A 21,152-nucleotide genomic window follows, 5' to 3' on the forward strand; every position below is an offset into this window, starting at 1 on the left:
AGCTACTTCTGTTCACTTGCTGCTCGGATCATATATTTGTGCTCTGTGTTCCTTTTGCTCAAATGCTCCAACATAATTGCTTTGGGTTTAATTTGTTCTGAAGATTATTGATCTTATTGAATGGAAAAGTACTAGAAAGGGCTTGAAAGTAGTTGTAACAACAATGTTATATTTATTTTATTTCAGCAAGTAAAATAAGACTGAGATATACGAATGAGCCTTTTCCTGTTTAAATATTTTAAATATATACTCATTTGTTTCAAATGCAAAGAATTGGTGTTTGTTTTTAGGCTTTCTTTTAAACAAAGTATTGATAATCACTACACTGTGTATGTTAAAAATAATATAGCTATACAATTTTTCCTGAGAGAGTTCATAAATTTGTACAATTAATATTTAGAAGTGAAATTTTGTGTTGATTATAAAATATTGTGTGAATAAATAGTTCCTGGAGGAGTACATCAATAATTTCTTTGAGCTAGTAGTCTTCCTCTGTGGCACATTACTGCAGGAGAGGTTTGAATACATTCTTGGACATCATCCAACTTATGCAAAGCTTCATCAAATATCACCCCTCTCCCCCAGAACAAGAGGGAATTAAGTATATACCCTAGAGTACCTTATAAAATCTTTTCAAATATTTAAGGTTTATTTTGAAAAATATAACTTAAAGACCATCTTCTTAGATTGGCACTGAAAGCTGAAAAAGAACTCATGTTGAATGAAGTGTAATTGACTTTTTACATTCACTCCAATATAATTGTCCGCCCTCAAAATTAGTAAAAAATTAAATATTGAAATGTGGACAAAGCAGTCCATTGTTAAGTACTGAATCTCTCCATAGATCATCATCTAAGCTTGAGGCCAAATGCACCAACAAAGAGTACATAGTTTGTGAAGATTATGCAGATCAAAAATGGGCGACTGACAGGAGTGCAGATCTAGGAATTGGCTCCTGAAATTAAAAGAAAAAATGTTACAGAAGGGCCTGTTGAGTAAAAAATTGGTACTACTTGGAAGGGAAGATCTAAATCACCAACATATAAATTATGAATATGATAATATCATTTGTGTTTTGATTCTTGCCATTTATTGTAGTACATGCAGATGATTGCACATATACTTTCACCAATGTGTTGTCAAGGTCCTTATAGCAATATACGCCAGGAAGCAAAAAAAATTAGTTTTGTTAATCAGGCATAATGCCAAAAAAAAAAGGATTAGATAATCCCTTGGAAACCAAATATGAAAATTCATTTATTAGAGAATATATTAAAATGGGGTCTGTGGGGACTGCTTGACTTTTTCCCTCACCTATTCTGTAACTGGTGGACAGAAGCCTTATTAAGAGATAGCATTAAAATACCCATCCATTCCTCTTCTGCCATGTTTGGATCAATTCCTTTTTCTTTTTCAGACCTGGAGAATACCATTGCATATCCTTCTGCAAACAGAAGTGCTCTGTGCACCTTACACAACCTCCAAAGTTAAATTTTGTGGTATTGAGAGCCCTCCCCTGACAGCACTATTGAATTTTGGTGACTCAGTTGCTAAAAAAGATGCCATATTGAGGTAGAAAAATAGCACACAACTACATAAGCCCCAAAGTAGACAACATAGTATTTTTTTTAAATGCTCAAAAAATTAGATCATTCCTGTCATGTTTGGATGAAATGAAATATCCCTATCTCTTGACCTTCCCCATTGCATCCCTCAGGCCACTTAAATAGTGCTAGGTGTAGCTCCTAGTCACCAAGAAGTAGCTCATTTATACAAAAAATGCAGGAAGAAAATACATGTTTTCGCTTATTTTTTCCTGCTGATAACTATAACTATATACTAGTCTAGGAAACTTGCCTAGAATTCTGCTTTTGGAAAACTAATTTGGAAACTCTGAATCTATATTTTATTTCTACAGTATTGCTTATTCTTTGTAGATGAACTAGTAATTAGTTTCTTGTTCACCAAATGGGATTACAGAGTGTGGAATATAGCCTTTGCTATAAATCTTTGCCCTAAAAAACGACCCACCATCAGGATTAAAATTACTATTCCTCTATAATTTTTTTCCCCATGTGAAAATAACTAAGCTGGTCTCCCAAGAGACATAGCCATTAACAAACTGCCTAAGGTAATAGGTATTCCTCATCAGCTTTACTCTTTGGGCCTAACTAAAATAGAGATACAGATGGAGAAATCCAGGGTCAAGCTAAAAATATGCAATGCCTTAATATAGCCATTTTATTTTGCTGTTGCTCAAGGGGGCATTTTCCTCACTTGCATTTTAAAAGTTGCATATTTCCGTTGATGACATAGTCACACAACTGTTCATTTATTGCCAAAGCCTGGAAAAATACTGTGTCTAGCTGTATTTCCTTCTCTTTCTCCCGGATATGTAGAAAATTAAAAGCAAGCTTGTTCCTAATAGAACAATGGCATTGAAATTATTTTTGCCTTGTAGTTAAAACAGGATTTGTACAGCCTTATTCTTTGGAATTGACTTTCTGCCCTCTCAGACTCAATATGATAACTCAAAGTGGCAGGCAGGTAATTTTTTAACTGTTTTTAAACTATTACATGTTTCTCCTTAATTTCTTCACATTATCTCTTTCAAATTTAAATGAACGTATTTCTGCAGTTAGGAATTGATCCTGTTTAGTTCTGAACTGTTTCAGCCCACTCTTTTAAGGGAAAGAATTACTGAGCAACTCTTCTCAGAATTAAAAGGCATCCAATTTTATGTTATCAATGCTACGTACCAGTTTATGCTCCCATGCAAGAACTAGGAAGTTAGAAAATGATTAGCCTTTACTCAATTTGAATCTTCCATGTATTTTCAATTCCCATAATTCCAAATTTGGGAAAGATGAACTGGACTAATAATGTCTAGTCAGGAATGTTTTTACATATTCGTTAAACTAGCAATGAGTAATGTGTTATGGGCAGAAGCCACACCTGAGTTTCTTAACCTATTAGTGGGTCACAAGTCTTCTGCTGATACAGTGATTTCCAGCCTCTTTTTTATATAGTTAAGAGGGAAGAGTAAGAGTAAGGATGGGAATGTTTCCTTTATAAAAACTCTTGTATTATCTTTCCTATCTTTAGTTCTGTCTTAGGTGGTTATTGAAAATCACCACGCCTAATTTTGGTGGTTAAAAATTTATGTCTATTGGGGAGCTCCACGTAGACTTGAGCTTGCTTATCCCATCATTAAATTATAGGCAGTTCATCTACAGCAGCGTTTCTCAAACTTGGTGACTTTAAGTCCTGTGGACTTCAACTCCCAGAATCCCCCAGCCAGCACAGCTGGCTGGGGGATTCTGGGAGTTGAAGTCCACAGGACTTAAAGTCACCAAGTTTGAGAAACACTGATCTACAGCATATGCATGCAGATCCCTGTTTTGTGGCATGTTTTAATGCAAGCAAAGAGCCTCTTTTTAAAATGGTAATGGTTGCCTTTCCTTGTCTGCGCAGGCAGAGACCATACTTCCATTAGGGCTGCCATCAAAGAAACAGTACACACATATATTGTACAGTCTGTCACCTGGCGGCCACAAAGTGACCCCACCTGCCTTGCAAAGGATACTTTAACATTTCAGGGATTAATGTTCCACTAACACATTTTTCAAAGCTCCTCTTTCAAATGTTCTTTAGAGTCTTGCTTACATGCATTCATTGTCATTCCATCACAAAAAGAATTAATGGGTTTAATCAGTAAAAAATGTGTTGCTTATATGCCTACATATAGGCAATACATCTATACAAATATATGTCATGCTGTTTACTTTCAAAGTAAGAGCAAAGTTATAAAGAGTGCAGAAATGAAGGGGGAGAAATAAGGTGACATAATAAAAGCATGTGATAAACAGAAAAAGAAACATAGCTAAATGTAGCTTATACAATAATCATTCACTATATTTCTTAATGGCTTACTATCTTTATTAATCATTCTTGCTTTTGTTACGTGCTTACTCTGCTTCATACAATACCTTTTGTTCTTTACAATTCTCACTTGCCTCTTTTCTGAGTGTCACATCAGCAACCTGTTGATCTTCCTCTTTCACTCCACCCATTCATTCCTTTATATATTTATTTTGTGATTCGATCCTCATTTGTTCTCCTATGACCAAGCCACCTCGCTGTATTTCTTTCACATTGGTCATTCATTTTTTAAAATCCAATCCAAATTCATCCAGGGTCTTTTCATTCCTGTCCATATCTTTTCTTCCTTTAAGATACACATTTCCTAATTACCCTATATTCCTGCTGCATCCAGATTATTTTTATTCTTTTGCTAACATACCCAACTTTAACTTATGTAAAACAAACTGGGAAGACTCTCTGGAGGTCAGACAGCATATACATTTAATAAATTATTATGGATGGTTGCACAGAGGTTTAGACTGAATTTGGCACTTTTGTCCACCTATTGAGTCCTTCCCAAGAAAGGGGAAGGACTCATCTGGAATAGACAGATGGTGCTGTTTAAAGATATTAAAGGTATCGTCACAAGATGTAAGCTGTTCCAAGCAAAGTTACCTTTTGCAATTGACTGGTGGTGATTTTGTCAATGCTGATGGTGTTCAAGATGCTCAGTTGTTTTGGAATTGCACCCAAGGCATTTATTACTATCTGTACTATCTTTGTTTTTGTTTGCCACAATCATTCTACTTCTTTGTTTGGTCTTTGTTATTCTCAGCAGAGAAGAGACAAACCTTCTCTGTCATTGTCCCACTTCTCTGGAACAGCATATCTCTAGAACAGGGGTGTCAAACTCAAGGTCCGGAGGCTGGATTCGGCTGCGGGGTGATTAGATCTGGCCCGCGGGGCGCCTTGGAAACATCAAAGGATTGGCCCACTGTGCCTCTGCCAGAGAAAAGGCAGCTTGGGTGGGCTGCATGCGGCCCTCTTGAGCTTTGTTTTTGCTGGCAGAGGGATGCAGGAGGCAGCCAAAAATGGATCTTGCAAGGGCCACGGGCAGCACTCCCAAGCTCCATTTTTGCTGGCAGAGGGTTGCAGGAGGCCATCACAGCCAAAATAGAGCTTGGGAGCCCATTTTGCTGGCAGAGCGCTCGGGCCACCACAGGCATCCCCAATATGAGTGACGTCGAGTTGGCCACCCTGGCCACGCCCTCCCTAGCCCCCCAAGGTCAAACACAATCTTAATGCGGCCTCACTGAAATCGATACCCCTGCTCTAGAACATCCCCAATTCTGATATAATTTCAGAATGGCATTACAACTTGGCTCTTTGAGAGGACCTTCTAAAGATATGGACTGGTCAATCCTGAAGAATGCTGGTAGCAATGGTTGTAGGTTTGTTATATCTTTGTTATAATTTGTAATGTTTCATTCTATTTGTTATTGTCATTTTAAAAAATCTTTATAGTAGATATGGAATTACAAGTTATTCAGAGTATTTTTAATTGGAGCAGCATATATTATTAAATAATAAAGAATCATGAATCTGGATTCCTACTTTCATATGCACTTACAGTTTAGATGACATCAGAATATTTTTCTTAAAAATATTTGTCCTTCAGATTTTAGTAAGATTTCCACAAAAAAGACTTGAAGATAAACAGTTTGATATATAGGTTACATTTTTAAAAGTGGAGATATAAATTGTTCGTTCCCTTTTGCAGCACGTGTTTTAAAAGCAAAATTACGGAAACCCACCTCTTCACTAAGTTTACTGTCACTGTTCTTTGGCAAGCAGTTCTGATGATTCACAAATGAAGGAATTACTTGTTGATTTTCTGTGAGCTTTTTAAGATATCGTAATAAATATCTGTCCTGAAATCTAAGCAAAGGTTCATTTTCCCAAAAATCTTTTTGTTTAGATTATATAGTATTAAAAATGTAATAGAAGGAGTACACACACAGTATTCAGACTAGATTGATCCTACTGCCCTTTAAGTGTTTAACATGGCATTGCATATAAATAGAATCTGTATCCTTGCTATTCTGCCATAAATAGCACTAAACAGATTAAAGACAAATAAAACAGTTGAAAGTTTGGAATTGATTTGCATTTTGGAGTCAGGAGATTATTAGTGGGCTTTTTTAATTATTGAAGAGTTTTTAAAAGATTTTTGAATTTGCTTTTTAGAATATAGATCTAGATTAATCAGATTAAAGATGTGACATATTGGTAACATGGCTGAACTTGAGATATTACATAAGTGACTACATTTTGCATACAGTCTTAAGTCTTTAGGCATAAGGTTAGCAGAATTGCTACTATGTGTGTGTGTGTGTGTTGTATTTGTGCTGATAAATAAATAAAGGGAGACTAGTATAGATCCATTTCAAGCTATTTAGCTCTCATCAGCTAGCCATACCCTTACTGGGATTCGAACGGGATCCATCCTTACTGGGATCCATTGAAATGGATCTATACTAGTCTCCCTTTATTTATTTATCAGCACAAATATAACACAAATATAAAAAGGCAACATTAAAAATAAAAATATGGTTTTCTGCCTGGATGGTCTTCTGTTATGAGCCGAATGACAGAAAGAGGGAGTAGTGAGCTCCCTCCCATATTTGGGCATACCAGGGGTTGTAACACAAATACACACATGTATGTATGTATGTATGTATGTATGTATGTATGTATGTATGTATGTATTGGCAATTTAAGAAGATTTAGATCGTCCAGTATTCTGTTCTCACAGTCATGTACTTATGGGGAACTCACAATCACAATTTGAATCCATCACTTATGGCTCCAGTAACTGATATTCAGTATTTGACTATCTAGCTTGGGAAGTGTTATGGTTATCCATCGTGATTAGTAACTATAGAAAAAAATATAAATTATTTTAAATTTACAGTAGCTATACCAAATTGTTTTAATTTCTCTATTACTAGGCTAGTGTTCGTTGCAGTGAAAGTATCATCAATGTTAAAATAAGACTTTTTAGCATATTTATTGTAAAGAAAATTTTGTATACAAACATAGGAGGAATGAGAGGAATTATAAATCAACTGTCCTAGCCTGATGTCTTCCAATTGTTTGGAACTGTAATTGCATACCATCTTTAGTGGGAATTTCAGGAGTTGTCATCCAACATGTTAACAGATACTATACATTCACCATATCCTGTGTTACTTTAATTTTGGGATATGGCTGAGAATCACACCATCTATTACTTAAATGATTGCTATGATACTACTTGAAATTCAGTTATTGTTAATTGAAGATATGCTGTACTGGAAGTATCTTTCTATCATGTACTAAGTTTCCAACAGTAATTCTTCTCTGAAGAATATCACATGCCATGTCTTCATTTCCCTAGGAATATATTGATGCTCATCCTGAAACTATAATTCTGGATCCTCTTCCTGCTATCAGGACGTTACTGGACCGATCAAAGTCTTATGAACTTATTAGACAGATAGAACTGTATATGAAAGGTAAGCCTCTAACCTTTTTATTGGGAGACTAAAAGCTAGTGGTGGGTTGGTAAAACATGTACTTTACATTTGTGTTTGCATATGGAGAAATACATTCCTACTAAAAGGAAATTGTTTATATCTGCAAGAAATGCCACAATTGCTAGGACTATAAAATAGATAAAGCATATCCAGTAGTAGATTTTTTTTGCATACATACGTGCATACGTGCATGCATGCATACCAGAAAAAAACTTAGTATAATAAGATATAAAGATAAAGAATAACATAGATAATAACATAAAATAAACTCCATCTAAAATGGCATCGCTGCTCAACACTGTCCAAATATAAAGTAAGATATTTGGACTGGACAAACATGGCACCCTTGCTATCAACAGAGGTATAAAACTGAAAACTGAAGGAATCAAAATGTTCCATGGAAATAACATCAAGAGTCTGAATGAAGAAGATAATTACAAATACTCGAGTCTCTTTCAGGTTGGCAACAAAGTCAAGAAGAACAGTAGTAGTTAATACAACAGAAGAGTGAAGATCTTAAAGTCCAAAGTCAGTGGCCAAAATGTCATTCAATTCCAGTCATTAGATAACAGCTGGAAAGTGGACTGGACTCGAGCAGAACTAAAAGCTCTGGATAACAAGACCAGAAAAATAATGACAATGAATCATGCCTTTCATCCATGCAGAGATGTTGACAGAGACTATTTACCAAGAAGCATAGGCGAATATGGAGTGTTGCAAATACATCCATCAGTTGAAGAAGAAAAAGGGTTAGAAAAAGAATATCTGAAGAAGATACTGAAGAAAACATCCTGAAGCCAGTATACCAGAAGGGGTTACTGAGTAGTGGGAAGACCAAATCAGCCTACAAGAAATAGCCAAACAGCGACTAGAAATAGCACTTACTTATATACCACTTCATAGTGCTTTACAGCCCCCTCTATCCGGTTTACAAAGTCAGCCAATTGTCCCCAACAATTTGGCCCCTAATTTTATTGACCTCAGAAGGATGGAAGGCTCAATCAACCTTGAGCCGCTCAGGATCAAAGGAATGGAACACCTGGCAATGTGAGCAGAGTTAGCCTGCAGTACTGCATTCTAACCACTTTGCCACCACTGCTCTTACAGAATAGGAAAGTTTCATGGCAACAAAAATTATTACATGACTAGTACATAAAAAACTAGCAGATAAAGCAGATAACAAGACCTGGCAATGGCTAAGAGCGGGAAAGTTTAAGAAAGAGACAGGCTAATTCTGGATGCGTGAGACCAAGCCTTAAGAATAAATGAGTATGAAGCTAGAATTGAGAAAACAGAAACGGTTGACCACCTGGTTAACTGCTGGAAGAAAATCACATAGATTACAAATAGTAGCATAACAAAGTAGCAACAACTGATGAGACCCCAAAATAGCCACAGACAAGTGTCTGTCATATAACACTCCAGACTTTTTTAACGAGAAAGACAGGATATGGATAGTGGACATTGCAATACTTAGAGACAGCAGAAAAAAATATAGAACTGGACAAAATCACAAAATATAAAGGCCTGCAAATAGAAGTAGAACAATTATGGCAAAAGAAAGTAAAGATAGCACCTATAATAATAGGTGCCTTGGGTGCAATTCCAAAGCAACTGGAGCACCCTCTGAACACAATCAGCATTGACAAAATCACCATCAGTCAATTGCAAAAGGTAGTTTTATTTGGAACCAGTTATATCCTGTGATGATAATTGTAGTATTATTAAATAAGATCTGCCTATCCAAGCAGCACGGTGGCCTAGTGGTGACTGTGAGTTCAATCCTAGGTAGTAGCAGATGTTTCTCCCTCTGAGTGCAGAGAGAAAATAGCTGCTATGAGCGCCACATAGGCAGCAGGAAGGGCATCCGGCCAGTAAATGCTCAGCTCCATTCAGTTGTCCTGACTCCACCCTGATGCAAGGGGTTACGGAATCATGTACACACACGCACACACACACACACCTACCTATCCCAGGGCCTCGGGAAAGATTCAATTAGTAGACAAAAATGCCAAATCCAATCTAAATATCTGGCTGAATGTGCGACCAAGAGGATTATTTGTTCAAAGTTGTAAGGTCAGATACAGTAAAATATCCAATAGTAGAACTATTCTGTATATACATACACATAAACACACACACAGATAACAGAAAAATAATTATTACGAAATAAAGATGAATGCTAAAAGTAGTATTATAAAACCCCTTGGTCTGTTGGGTCTACAATTCTCAGAGTACCTTTTCAGCATGGTCTTAGACAGCCCTAATATAGTAGATATTTTTAAAAATTGAAAACTTCTATGATTAAATATATAATTAATTTATTTAATGAATTAATCTTGCATATTTATTTTATGGGTAAATTTACTCAGCTAATTTCAGAAGTATGCTCACAATGTTAATAATTAGAATTAGTTTTTAATTTCTTTAAAAAGAATTAAAGAACAGGTATGCTGGCAGTCTGGTGTTCTGTCCATTCACAAACCAGAGGATGAATGACTAAGATAGCAGTGCTTTTGAAATGAAGGGAAAGCAGTACAATGAGTTTATTTTAAAATTTTAAAGTCTTCTAAGATGAGTTTAATAAGAACAGACCGCTGCATCAGATTCCTGTCTATTTCATTACTAGAAGTCAACAGAACAATCTACATCAATTTTCATATGTGTTCAGTTTCAAGATGTTATCATTCTGTTTTCATTTTAAGAAATAATTTAAAAAATATGCTTTTGCATACATTTTCCAATCTATGTATTTATTACTGAAAATATGTGTACTACTATGTATTTTTTAATGCTAAACTATATTGAAAAATGCCATCTCAAATACACTCTGTCCTCTAGTGTTAGAATGAGGAACATGTGACCCTCATGATGTTACTGCACTACAACGCAGTATTTCTTACGGTACATAAGTGATCACTATACTGGCTGGGGCTGATGAAAATTGTAATTCGGTAATCCTTGGAGAAATAATTTTCCCTTGTATCCTCTACTGCAATTTTGGTTTTCCCAGAACCTAGGTTCTTTGGATATAATGAAATAATGCTCTAGAAAACTTGTGAATTCCTGAAAGTGTTATGTCTATATTTCATTTAAAATTTAAACTGCAGATAATAGGTGATCTGTGAAGAAGATGAGTAAATTAATCCCTTGAAGTCAATTTAGGACAGCAGTCCCAAGCCTTTTAATAATATAATAAATTGAATTTATTAGCCGCTCCCTTTCCAAGTAGGACTCGGGGCGGCGTACAATGGAGCATATAAAACATGGAAGAAATATAAAACACATAGACATACATACATACAAAACACGCATACACATACATGGACACGGACACGGAGGAGGTAACCAATTACATCATATAGACAATTAAAATCAGCATTAAAATACCCCAATTGTAAGAACCCAATATGCATTTAAAATTTAACGTTTAAAAGACAATTTAAAAAACAGTTAGGAGGAATAAGAAAATTAGGATTGAGCCAGGCCAGATAATTGAAAGAGGTGGGTCTTCAGCTGTACACGGAAGGAGCGGAGATCGGAAGTAATCCTGATGTCACGGGGGAGGTCATTCCACAGGGCTGGGCCCATCACAGAGAAGGCTCTGCCCCTGGGTGTCGCCCCCCGACACTGTTTGGCGGACGGCACCCGGAGAAGTCCCTCTCTGTGTGAGCGAATTGGTCGTAGGGATGTGTGGGGCAGGATGCGATCCTGCATGTAACTAGGCCCTATGCCATGAAGCGCTTTAAAGATCATAATCAAAACCTTGAAACGCACTCGGTAGACCACAGGAAGCCAGTGCAGCTCGCGCAGGAGAGGTGTTACAGGGGAGTATCTAGTCCTCCCCATAATCACCCGTGCGGCCGCGTTCTGGACCAACTGTAGTCTCCGAGTGCATCTCAAGGGAAGCCCCATGTAGAGAGCATTGCAGTAATCCAGGCGAGACGTCACTAGCGCATGGGTGACTGTGCGTAGGGCATCCCGGTCCAATAAGGGGCGCAATTGGCGCATCAGGCGAACCTGGTGGAACGCCCCCCTTGCCACGGCTGTTACATGGTCATCCATGGACAGCCGGGCATCTAGGAGGACGCCCAAATTGCGCACCTGTTCCATGGGGGCTAGTTGGACGGCCCCAATGGCCAGAGATGGAAACACCTGGTTGAACCGGGAGGCCGGAAGCCACAGCCACTCCGTCTTGGAAGGGTTGAGTTTTAGTCGGTTGCCATCCATCCAGACCCGTACGGCCTCCAGACACCGGGACATCATTTCGACGGCCTCATTGGGGTGGTTCGGGGTGGAGATGTATAGCTGAGTGTCATCAGCATACAGATGATATCCCACCCCAAAACCACGGATGATCTCGCCCAGCGGTTTCATATATGTGTTGAACAGGAGAGGCGAGAGCACCGATCCCTGTGGCACTCCACATGTGAGTGGCCTCCGGGTCGAACTCTGCTCCCCTGCCAACACACGTTGCGTCCGATCAGAGAGGTAGGAGCCAAACCACCGTAAAACGGTGCCCCTGACTCCCAGTCCCTCTAGCCGGTGCAACAGGATACCATGGTCGATGGTATCGAACGCCGCCGAGAGATCTAATAGGACCAGGATAGAGGAACAGCCCCTATCTCTGGCCCTCCAGAGATCATCCACCAATGCGACCAAGGCCGTCTCCGTGCTGTGCCCGGGTCGGAAGCCGGACTGGCGCGGGTCTAGATAATCATTTTCCTCCAGGTGACGAGGGAACTGCTGTACCACCACACTCTCTACAACCTTCGCTAAAAAAGGAAGGTTGGAGACTGGACGATAATTGACTAGGTCCGTTGGGTCCAGGGAAGGCTTCTTGAGCAGGGGCCTCACCACCGCCTCTTTCAAGGCGGCCGGTAGAGACCCCTCACCCAACGAGGCGTTCACCAGGCCCAGGAGCCAGTCACGCGTAACCTCCCAGGATGCCAGTACAAGCCAGGAGGGACACGGGTCCAATAAACATGTGGTGGGTCGCAGACGTCCTCGCAACCTGTCCAAATCCTCGATGGCAACCGAGTCGAACTCCTCCCAAAGCGGTCCCACAAGACTCGCCACGGGCGTCTCTACTGGACCACTGAGAGGGGCCCATCCCGTCCGGATCTGAGCGACTTTGTCCTGTAGATATTTTGGCACCAGGAATCGGTTTCATGGAAGACAATATTTCATTGGACCAGGGCTGCAACCCAGTTTCTAACAGGCCACGGACTGGTATTGATCCATGGCCCAACGGGGGATGACCCCTGGCTGAGGGTATTGTCTCCTGGTCCTAAGTGATTTTACTTAGTCACTTTATTAAATCTCTGGAGCATATGCAGAGTTTAATGGATTCAATCAGTTGATGATAGTGTATCATTTTGTCTGTTGTCTCTCTTTATTTTTTAAACTATTTTCTGAGACTTTTAGTGTGTAATATGCATACAGTGTGTAAATATGAGCTTTTCTTAACTTTTTATCATAATTTTTTTTAATGTAAGCTGCTCTCTCTTTAATTTTGTATTTTATGACATATGCTCTTTTTTACTTGCTAATCACTGGCTTTCTGAAATAGCCTTTAAAAAGTTTCACACTATCTTCCCTATGTCTCTTTCTTAACTATATTGGAAACATTGAGTATTATCAGCTAGCTCCTATTACTATATATTTCCCCAACTATCAATCTGTTTGTATTTTTTCCAAGCAATTTGTTGTTATCAAAGTCAGAATAAATGTTTGTAGAAAATATGTATTTTTACATAGTTATTGCTTTGCAGGGGAATTTGTGATAAGATGAGTATGGAAAGCACATGGATGTACATTAAAATATATTTTTCTCCTCAAATTTATAATTGGTGTTTTGCAAATATATGCAAACATCTTTTGTTGCTTAAAATATGTAACAGATAACGGGGGGGGGGGGGGACTTAAAAATGTTTGTATTTTATGAAAGCGGAGTATGTTGAAATATATGCCACAGTCAAAATACTTCTGATTATGTTGAAGATTATATTCTTTGGAATGTGGCTACTGTAGAAACAAGCTGTCACAAGAATTCTTTTCCACCTGCCAAAACACAATCTTAAAAATTGTACTGCATGATTAAAGAGCTAAAGCCTCTAACTGCAGGGTATTATTGGGTTCTTTTATATCATAATCTCTGGTTCAATTCAACATTTTTTCCTGCTATTTCAAAAGCACATGCACACACATCCCTCTGCCAAGTAATGATTAAATGCATCCACCAAAAGGTAATTAACTTGTAACAGCTGTATGCAAAGTTAGCATTAGATGTTTTAAGTCTCGACATTGCTAATTTTTGTGGTATGATAGCTGCTTATGGTAGGTTGTTGTCATTGAGTAATTCATGCACATAATACCTAAACTAATCTAAGGCAACAGAAAGCTCTTCAGTCAAGTTATCCAGCCTTACAGAACTGGAAATGACAAATCATTGCTCAAAGACAGAAAAAGAAATAAGAAAATATGATTGGTTGAAATCATGGGTAGACCCCCTTTTGGTAATTGTGGACCATATGTAATGTCCTCAGGAGACAGACAGACCGAGGAAAAGTAGCAATGAAAAGTAGGTGAGTAAGTATGGGAGTCTCAGGAGGGGGTTGATGTGTAAGCTTCAAGTTCTAACTTGTTCAGATCTGTTTTTGGTTTTCCACCATCTTATCTCTAAGGAAGATACTTTCAGTTCCTTCATTGTCTAGGTCTTTGATAAACCAAGGAGCCACTTGCAGGAATACTCTCTTGGCAAGAGCAGATTTTACAAAAGCAATCTTTTCTCTCTCTCTAGCCATCTCTGAATTCCAGAAATGACCTTGGCATGAGACGTACTGTACACCAAATTCTCAAGCATTCGCTAGAACAGGGGTCCTCAACTCCTGGGCTGTGGCCTACTACTGGGCCTTGGCCCATTCGGAATCATGTCACAGACGCAGCAGCAGGTGAGCGCACGCATGTGCGCTGCTCCACTTGCGAAAACAGTGGGTGAGTGCACACCCAGTTCTATTTATGTGAGAGGCAGGTGCGTATGCCTGCCATTCATGCAAATGGACCTGTGCACACGTAGCCATTTCCTCTTTCCCCCCTGCTGGTCCGCAAAGCCAGAAATGTTGGGGAATGCTGCTCTAGAAACTCTCTGGAACTACGTGACTGATCATTTTAAAGGGTCCACACAAAGGTCCAGGGTGTCTATGATCCAGTGTCTGATAAGGAAATGGTTTGACTTATGACAAAGAACAAATGTCAGTGTCTGCAGATCCTGTCTCATCTGCTCTGAAATAAAGATCTGTCCCAGTCACCTGTGTTGGCATTACAATTATTTGTCATAAACGCCAACATTAATATATCATGAATTTTATCTGTGACCTTTTACATTCAAATGTTTCTGAGCTATACTCTTCTTTGTCCATTTGTAAAGTATAAAATTAGAATTAGCTTGACTATTCAGTTATCCAGCCTTACAGAACTGGAAATGACAAATCACCGCCCCGAGTCCCTATGGGGAGAGGGGGCGGTCTATAAATTTAATAAAACCTAAAACCTAAACCTATTCAAAGGCCAGCATCAGATTTCCAGAGACCAACTCCCCAGTGTTGAAGTACTCTGTCCTCTTGCTTTGATAACCATTTTTAAAATAAATCTATTGTAAATGTGTGTTACTTACAAGTTTGTATATGTTTGCTATATTATCCTAGTTCCTACATCTTACTACTTTTCCTTTTCCACCTTGTGTGCACCATTAATAAGGGCTTCTTATTTGAATGTTAAATTTGAAAATCTATTAACAAAGAATTCTTTAATCCAGTCTTTTCATACTGGCTAAGAATTATTGAAATCTTACTATTCAGCATTTATGAAAAGGCTTGTCTGGCTGTCTAGAGTTCAGCCTGATTAGATCTGGAATTAACTCTTAATCTCAGTTTATGATGTGGCACTATTCTTTCAATCTTTATCACATAATTTATCCAGTCATTATCTTTTCCTAAGAAGAAATTACACTTTTGTTATACACTTTAAATGGGAGCAACTATTTTATGGTTATCTCTTTACTAACATAGTGTTGAAATGACAGGGCCTAGTTCAGTAATGTTTACATTTCCTATTCTTCCACACTGATTTGGTTAGGAGTCTATGTTTCAGAAGACTGTTATAATGCTAAACACAGGATGACAAATTTATGTTTACACATTACCTTCAAAGATACTTAACGGTGGGAAGAACATTTGTAGAAATTTTGTAAATATCTATACAAGTGTTCCTTACAATGCAATAGCTGCTGTTAGTTGCTTATTTTGTAGTTAATGCCAGTTTGCTTCCATGTACTGCACAGCTAAATGCCAGAAGATCATAGGATTTGCATTCAGTTGTATCCTGTTCTTCTGTTGATGAGTTGTTTCTTTGATCAGGTTATGAATTGAGTACATTCTTAGATAATCCTGCCATTGGTTTGAGTTGTGATTAGATGGTATTCTGATGTTAGGATGAAAAGAAAAAACAGGCTGAATGGAATTATCAGAATGCTATATTTTACCTATAACTGTTTCATCAACATTTTAAAGTTTTTGAAAATCTCCGAGAAAGGATTACTGCTTTGTGATGCAGAGGAATAATATAGAAAATAATGGTTGTCTCTGCAATTAATACCTACTTGGTATATTTCCCTTATTTATACACACACTCTTAAATCATTTAAATATATTGTAATACAAACATTTTTTTAAAAAAAAAGCATCATTATTTTTTTAAAAAACCCTCCCTAATTATATTAATGTTGGTCCCATTCTTTTCCTGCTGTGATGAACACATTAATGAATTTGTACACTTTAAGTCAGGGGTGTCCAAACTTGGGAACTTTAAGACTTGTGGACTTCAACTCCCAGAATTCCCCAGCCGGCTGGCTGGGGAATTCTGGGAGTTGAAGTCCACAAGTCTTAAAGTTCCCAAGTTTGGACACCCCTGCTTTAAGTTAAATTAGCTTTTATCTTAATACAGGTAGACCTAGACATACAACAGTTCATTTAATGACTGTTCAAAGTTACAACAGCATTGAAAAAAGTGACTTATGACCATTTTTCACATTTACTACCATTGCAGCATCTCCATGCTCACTTGATCAAAATTCAGAGCTTGGCAACTGATTCATATTTATGTCAGTTACAGTATCCCAGCGTCCCCACCTTTTGTAATCTTCTGACAAGTTATGTCAATAGGAAAAATGGATTCATTTAACTACTATATTACTAACTTAATAACTGCAGCTGCTCCCTTAACAACTGTGGCAAGAAAAGTCAAAAAATGGGGCAAAACTCACTTAACAAATGTCTCACTTAGCAGCAGAAATTTTGGGCTCAATTGTAGTTGCAAGTCTCTTATTTCCCCACCAGGTTTTTCAGTTCATGTCATGTTAAAGATACCATCAAATATCGTACCTCTTGATGACTACACAAATGCCTTTATATATTTTATCTCAGCAACAGCGGTTTGCATTTGCCTTCCTCTGAGACATTTCTTCATCTTCCCGCTGTATCCTATAATCCTTTGCATTTCCTGGTGTTCTAAGTATACAAGTAATAACTGGGTCTGACCCTTCTTAGCTATTTTGAGATCAGCCAAATTCAGAGAAGTGCTGCCACCTGCTGCGGCTGACCGAGATTTATTTTTTTTAAACTACTTTTATTCCTTGTTAGCAAGTTCTGATTGCCTATAAATAAGCTATAAATGCAGTTGTTTTCTGAGCCGGGACTCCGGTTTGAACCTTAAGTACTAGTGACTACAATCCAAAAAGTAGATGTTATTACAGGAAAAATTGATTTCACTTATTTTAACTTAATTATGATGTACAATAATTAATCCCACACATATTCAACATTAATTTCTATCATACTAAAAGTTATGATGTGGGGACAACCTTCGGAAGGGACCTGCAGGCCACATGTCAGTATTCGGGCAGTTGTGTTGAAACCTGGACTTTAAATTTTGCAGCTTTGATAAGAATTATTCCCATAAGAATAATAGAACTGAAAGTAAATTGTGTCACAGGAATATTTTGAGAAATATTGTTCCATGTAGAGAAACATTTTATCCTTGGGTTACAGTTTCCAATGCCACATTTTCTAATAAATATTCAGTGTGATTTTGGAAAAACTCACACATAATATTAACCATTTGATGATGATGCACTTTGAAGCTAAGGGCCAAGTATTCTCTTGAAATGTTTATTGTGATCTGTCTATGTTTCAGATTGGAATAAGATACCTATAACATTGGAATGCAGGACATTGCTGTATATAGTTGCATTTTCCTTGAGCTACTATGGCACTAGAGGCATTTTTAGAGAAAGAGTAGGAGAAATCGCTGAAATACTATTTTGCTTTATGGGCCATTCCTGCCACCAATGCTTTTCCACTAAAATGGGTTCCTGCTGTTGATTGCAGATTAAATGCTTTTCTAAGCTCTTGACTAATAGGAGAAAGAGCTGGTAAGTAGGAGGCGCTTGGAGGGACAGCTATGTCCCAGAAAAAGATCAGGGGACATTGCAGCATGACCTTGAAAATGCGCATGGAGGAGAAGTGAGGGAGATGGACTACAGAGGAGAGATATGATGGAAGTGGGATGTAAAAGCAAACAGGTCAGAGAATGGTCCAGGGGGATTATGTGTACTTTTCCTATTTGCCACAAAGAAAAGAAGCATGTCATGGTTGTGTAATGCATGGAAGGAGAGAACCAGTTTGGTATCGTGATTAAGGCATCAAGCTGAGCGAGCAGGAGTCTCCAAGTTGTAGTCCTACCTTAGGCAGAAAGCCACTGGATGACTGGGCCAGTCACTCTCAGCCCAAGCAAGGAGACATTGGCAAACCACTTCCAAAAAACCTTTAAAGGCACTCTTTCACCTCCTCCCCAAAACAGCATGGAAATCAGAGGAAAACACTTGAATTTGGATAATCCCATTAATATGGAAGAATGAACATTTATTTATTTATTTATTTTATTATTCATATTTATAGACCGCCCCCTCTCCCGAAAGGGACTCGGGGCGGTGTACAGTCACTAAAATACGTTATAAAATACATACAAAACAGTTAAATAATTAAATACGTAGGTGGAGGAGGTTGCAAGACTGTACATAGAATAATAAATATTAAATATAGTATATAGTGTATTAAAAACTTTTTAAAACCCCAAACCCAATTAAAATGAATAAATCCCCGGGAGGTAGAACTAAGAAAGTGCCAGGCCAGCTGATTGAAATAGGTGAGTCTTTAACTTTTGCCGGAAGGAACGGAGGTCGGTGGTAGTTCGAATGTCAGGGGGGAGGTCATTCCAGAGGGTTGGGCCCATCACAGAGAAGGATCTACTCCTAGGTGTCGCCCGCTGGCATTGACTAGCAGACGGCACCAGGAGGAGCCCCTCTCTGTGTGAGCGGATAGGTCGCAGGGACGTGTGTGGTAGGATGCGATCCTGCAGGTAACTAGGTCCACTGCCATGGAGCGCTTTAAAGATGATGATCAATACCTTGAAACGCACCCGAAAGGCCACAGGTAGCCAGTGCAGCTCGCGCAGGAGAGGTGTTACGTGGGAGTAACGTGTACTTCCCATAATAACCCGCGCGGCTGCGTTCTGAACTAGCTGCAGTCTCCGGACGCGTCCCAAGGGAAGCCCCATGTAGAGAGCATTGCAGTAGTCCAGGCGAGACGTCACCAGCGCATGAGTGACCGTGCGCAGGGCACTCCGGTCCAGTAGGGGGCGCAATTGGTGCACCAGGCGAACCTGGTGGAACGCCCCCCTTGCCACGGCTGCCACATGGTCCTCCATTGACAGCCGGGCATCAAGGAGGACGCCCAAATTGCGCGCCCGCTCCACAGGGGACAATTGTTCGCCCCCTATGGCCAGCGATGGAGTCAGCTGGCTGAACCGAGGCGCCGGTAACCACAGCCACTCGGTCTTGGAGGGGTTGAGTTTAAGTCTGTTGTCCCCCATCCAGACCCCGACGGCTTCCAAACACCGGGACATCACTTCGACAGCCTCGTTGGGGTGGTTTGGGGTTGAAATATACAGCTGAGTATCATCAGCGTAAAGATGGTACTCAACCCCAAAACCACGGATGATCTCACCCAGCGGCTTCACATATGCGTTGAACAGGAGAGGCGAGAGGACCGACCCCTGTGGCACCCCACAAGTGAGTGGCCTCAGGGACGATCTCTGCCCCCCTGTCAACACACATTGCTTCCGGTCGGAGAGGTAGGAGCCGAACCACCGCAAAACGGTGCCTCCGACTCCCATCCCCTCCAACCGGCGCAATAGGATACCATGGTCGATGGTATCAAAAGCCGCCGAGAGGTCTAATAGGACCAGGATAGAGGAGCAACCCCTATCTCTGGCCCTCCAGAGATCATCGACCAACGCGACCAAGGCTGTCTCAGTGCTGTGCCCGGGTCGGAAGCCGGACTGGCGTGGGTCTAGATAGTCGGATTCGTCTAGGTGTCGCGGGAGCTGCTGCGCCACCACATTCTCGACAACCTTCGCCAGAAAGGGGAGGTTGGAGACTGGACGATAGTTAGCTAGCTCCATTGGGTCGAGCGCAGGCCTCTTGAGCAAGGGTCTCACCACCGCCTCTTTCAAGGCGGTTGGTAAGTATCCCTCACTCAGTGAGGCGCTCACCAGGCCCAGGAGCCAGCCTCGTGTCACCTCCCAGGCTGCCAGTACCAGCCAGGAGGGGCACGGGTCCGTTAAACAAGTGGTGGGTCGCAGCCGTCCACGCAGCCTGTCCAAATCCTCGGGGGCAACAGAGTCAAACTCCTCCCAGAATGGTCCCTCAAGACTCGCTGTTGGCGGCTCGTCTGGTCCACTGACGGAGGTCCACCCGCTCCGGATCTGATCGATTTTGTCCTGAAGATATTCCCCAAACTCCTCTGCTCTACCCTGTAAGGGTGTCTCCCGCGCCCCCTGCGATAAGAGGGAGCGAGTCACCCTAAACAGGGCGGCAGGGCGGTTATCCGCGGACGCAATAAGAGCAGCACAATGTCTACGTTTGGCCGCTCTTATTGCCACAAGGTAAGTCCGCAAATAGGCTCTTACCTGTGTTCGGTCAGATTCGGAGCGCGAGGATCTCCACCTGCTCTCTAGACGTCTCCTGTGGCGCTTCATCACCCTGAGCTCCTCAGTGAACCAAGGAGCCCGGGTGGGTCGATGCCGCAGGAGAGGTCGCAACGGCGCAACCCGGTCCAAGGCCCCAGTCGTCGCCCTATTCCAGGCAGTCACTAGGTCCTCGGAACGGGAGCGGGACAAGGCTACAGGTATTGGCCCAAGCTCCGTCAGGAATCTATCAGATTCCATCAGGTGCCTGGGGCGGTACCAGTTTATAGAGTCTGGTTCCGCCTCCTCGCGGTGGGGGATAGCGCCAGGGAAGTCCAGCCGGAGGGATGAGTGGTCTGACCATGACAGGGGCGTGATAACTAAATCCCCTATTCCCAGATCACTCGTCCACTGTTCAGATACAAAAATGAGGTCCAGTGTGTGGCCCCCTTCGTGAGTGGGGCCCTGCACTAATTGGGTCAGGTCCATGGCCGTCATGGAAGCCATGAACTCCCGAGCCACCTCGGAAGCCGCTCCCGTTGACGGCAAGTTGAAGTCCCCCATGACCAGAAGTCTGGGAGTCTCAACTGCCGTCGCTGAGATTAGCTCGAGGAGCTCGGGCAGGGC

The 21,152-nt window shown here is 40.5% G+C and overlaps 1 protein-coding gene across 1 annotated transcript in view; it reads left to right on the plus strand.

The window, feature by feature from the left end:
* ITPK1 (inositol-tetrakisphosphate 1-kinase) overlaps nt 1-21,152 on the plus strand; it is a 134,854-nt gene that overhangs the window by 85,912 nt on the left and 27,790 nt on the right. Inside the window, exon 4 of the mRNA XM_081937055.1 lies at nt 7,304-7,421. Coding sequence (XP_081793181.1) covers nt 7,304-7,421 — 118 coding nt within the window. The remainder of the gene's footprint in view (nt 1-7,303; nt 7,422-21,152) is intronic.

The sequence above is a fragment of the Natrix helvetica genome, assembly GCF_964273705.1.
Source record: "Natrix helvetica genome assembly, chromosome: 1".
NCBI classification, from domain to species: Eukaryota; Metazoa; Chordata; class Lepidosauria; order Squamata; family Natricidae; genus Natrix; species Natrix helvetica.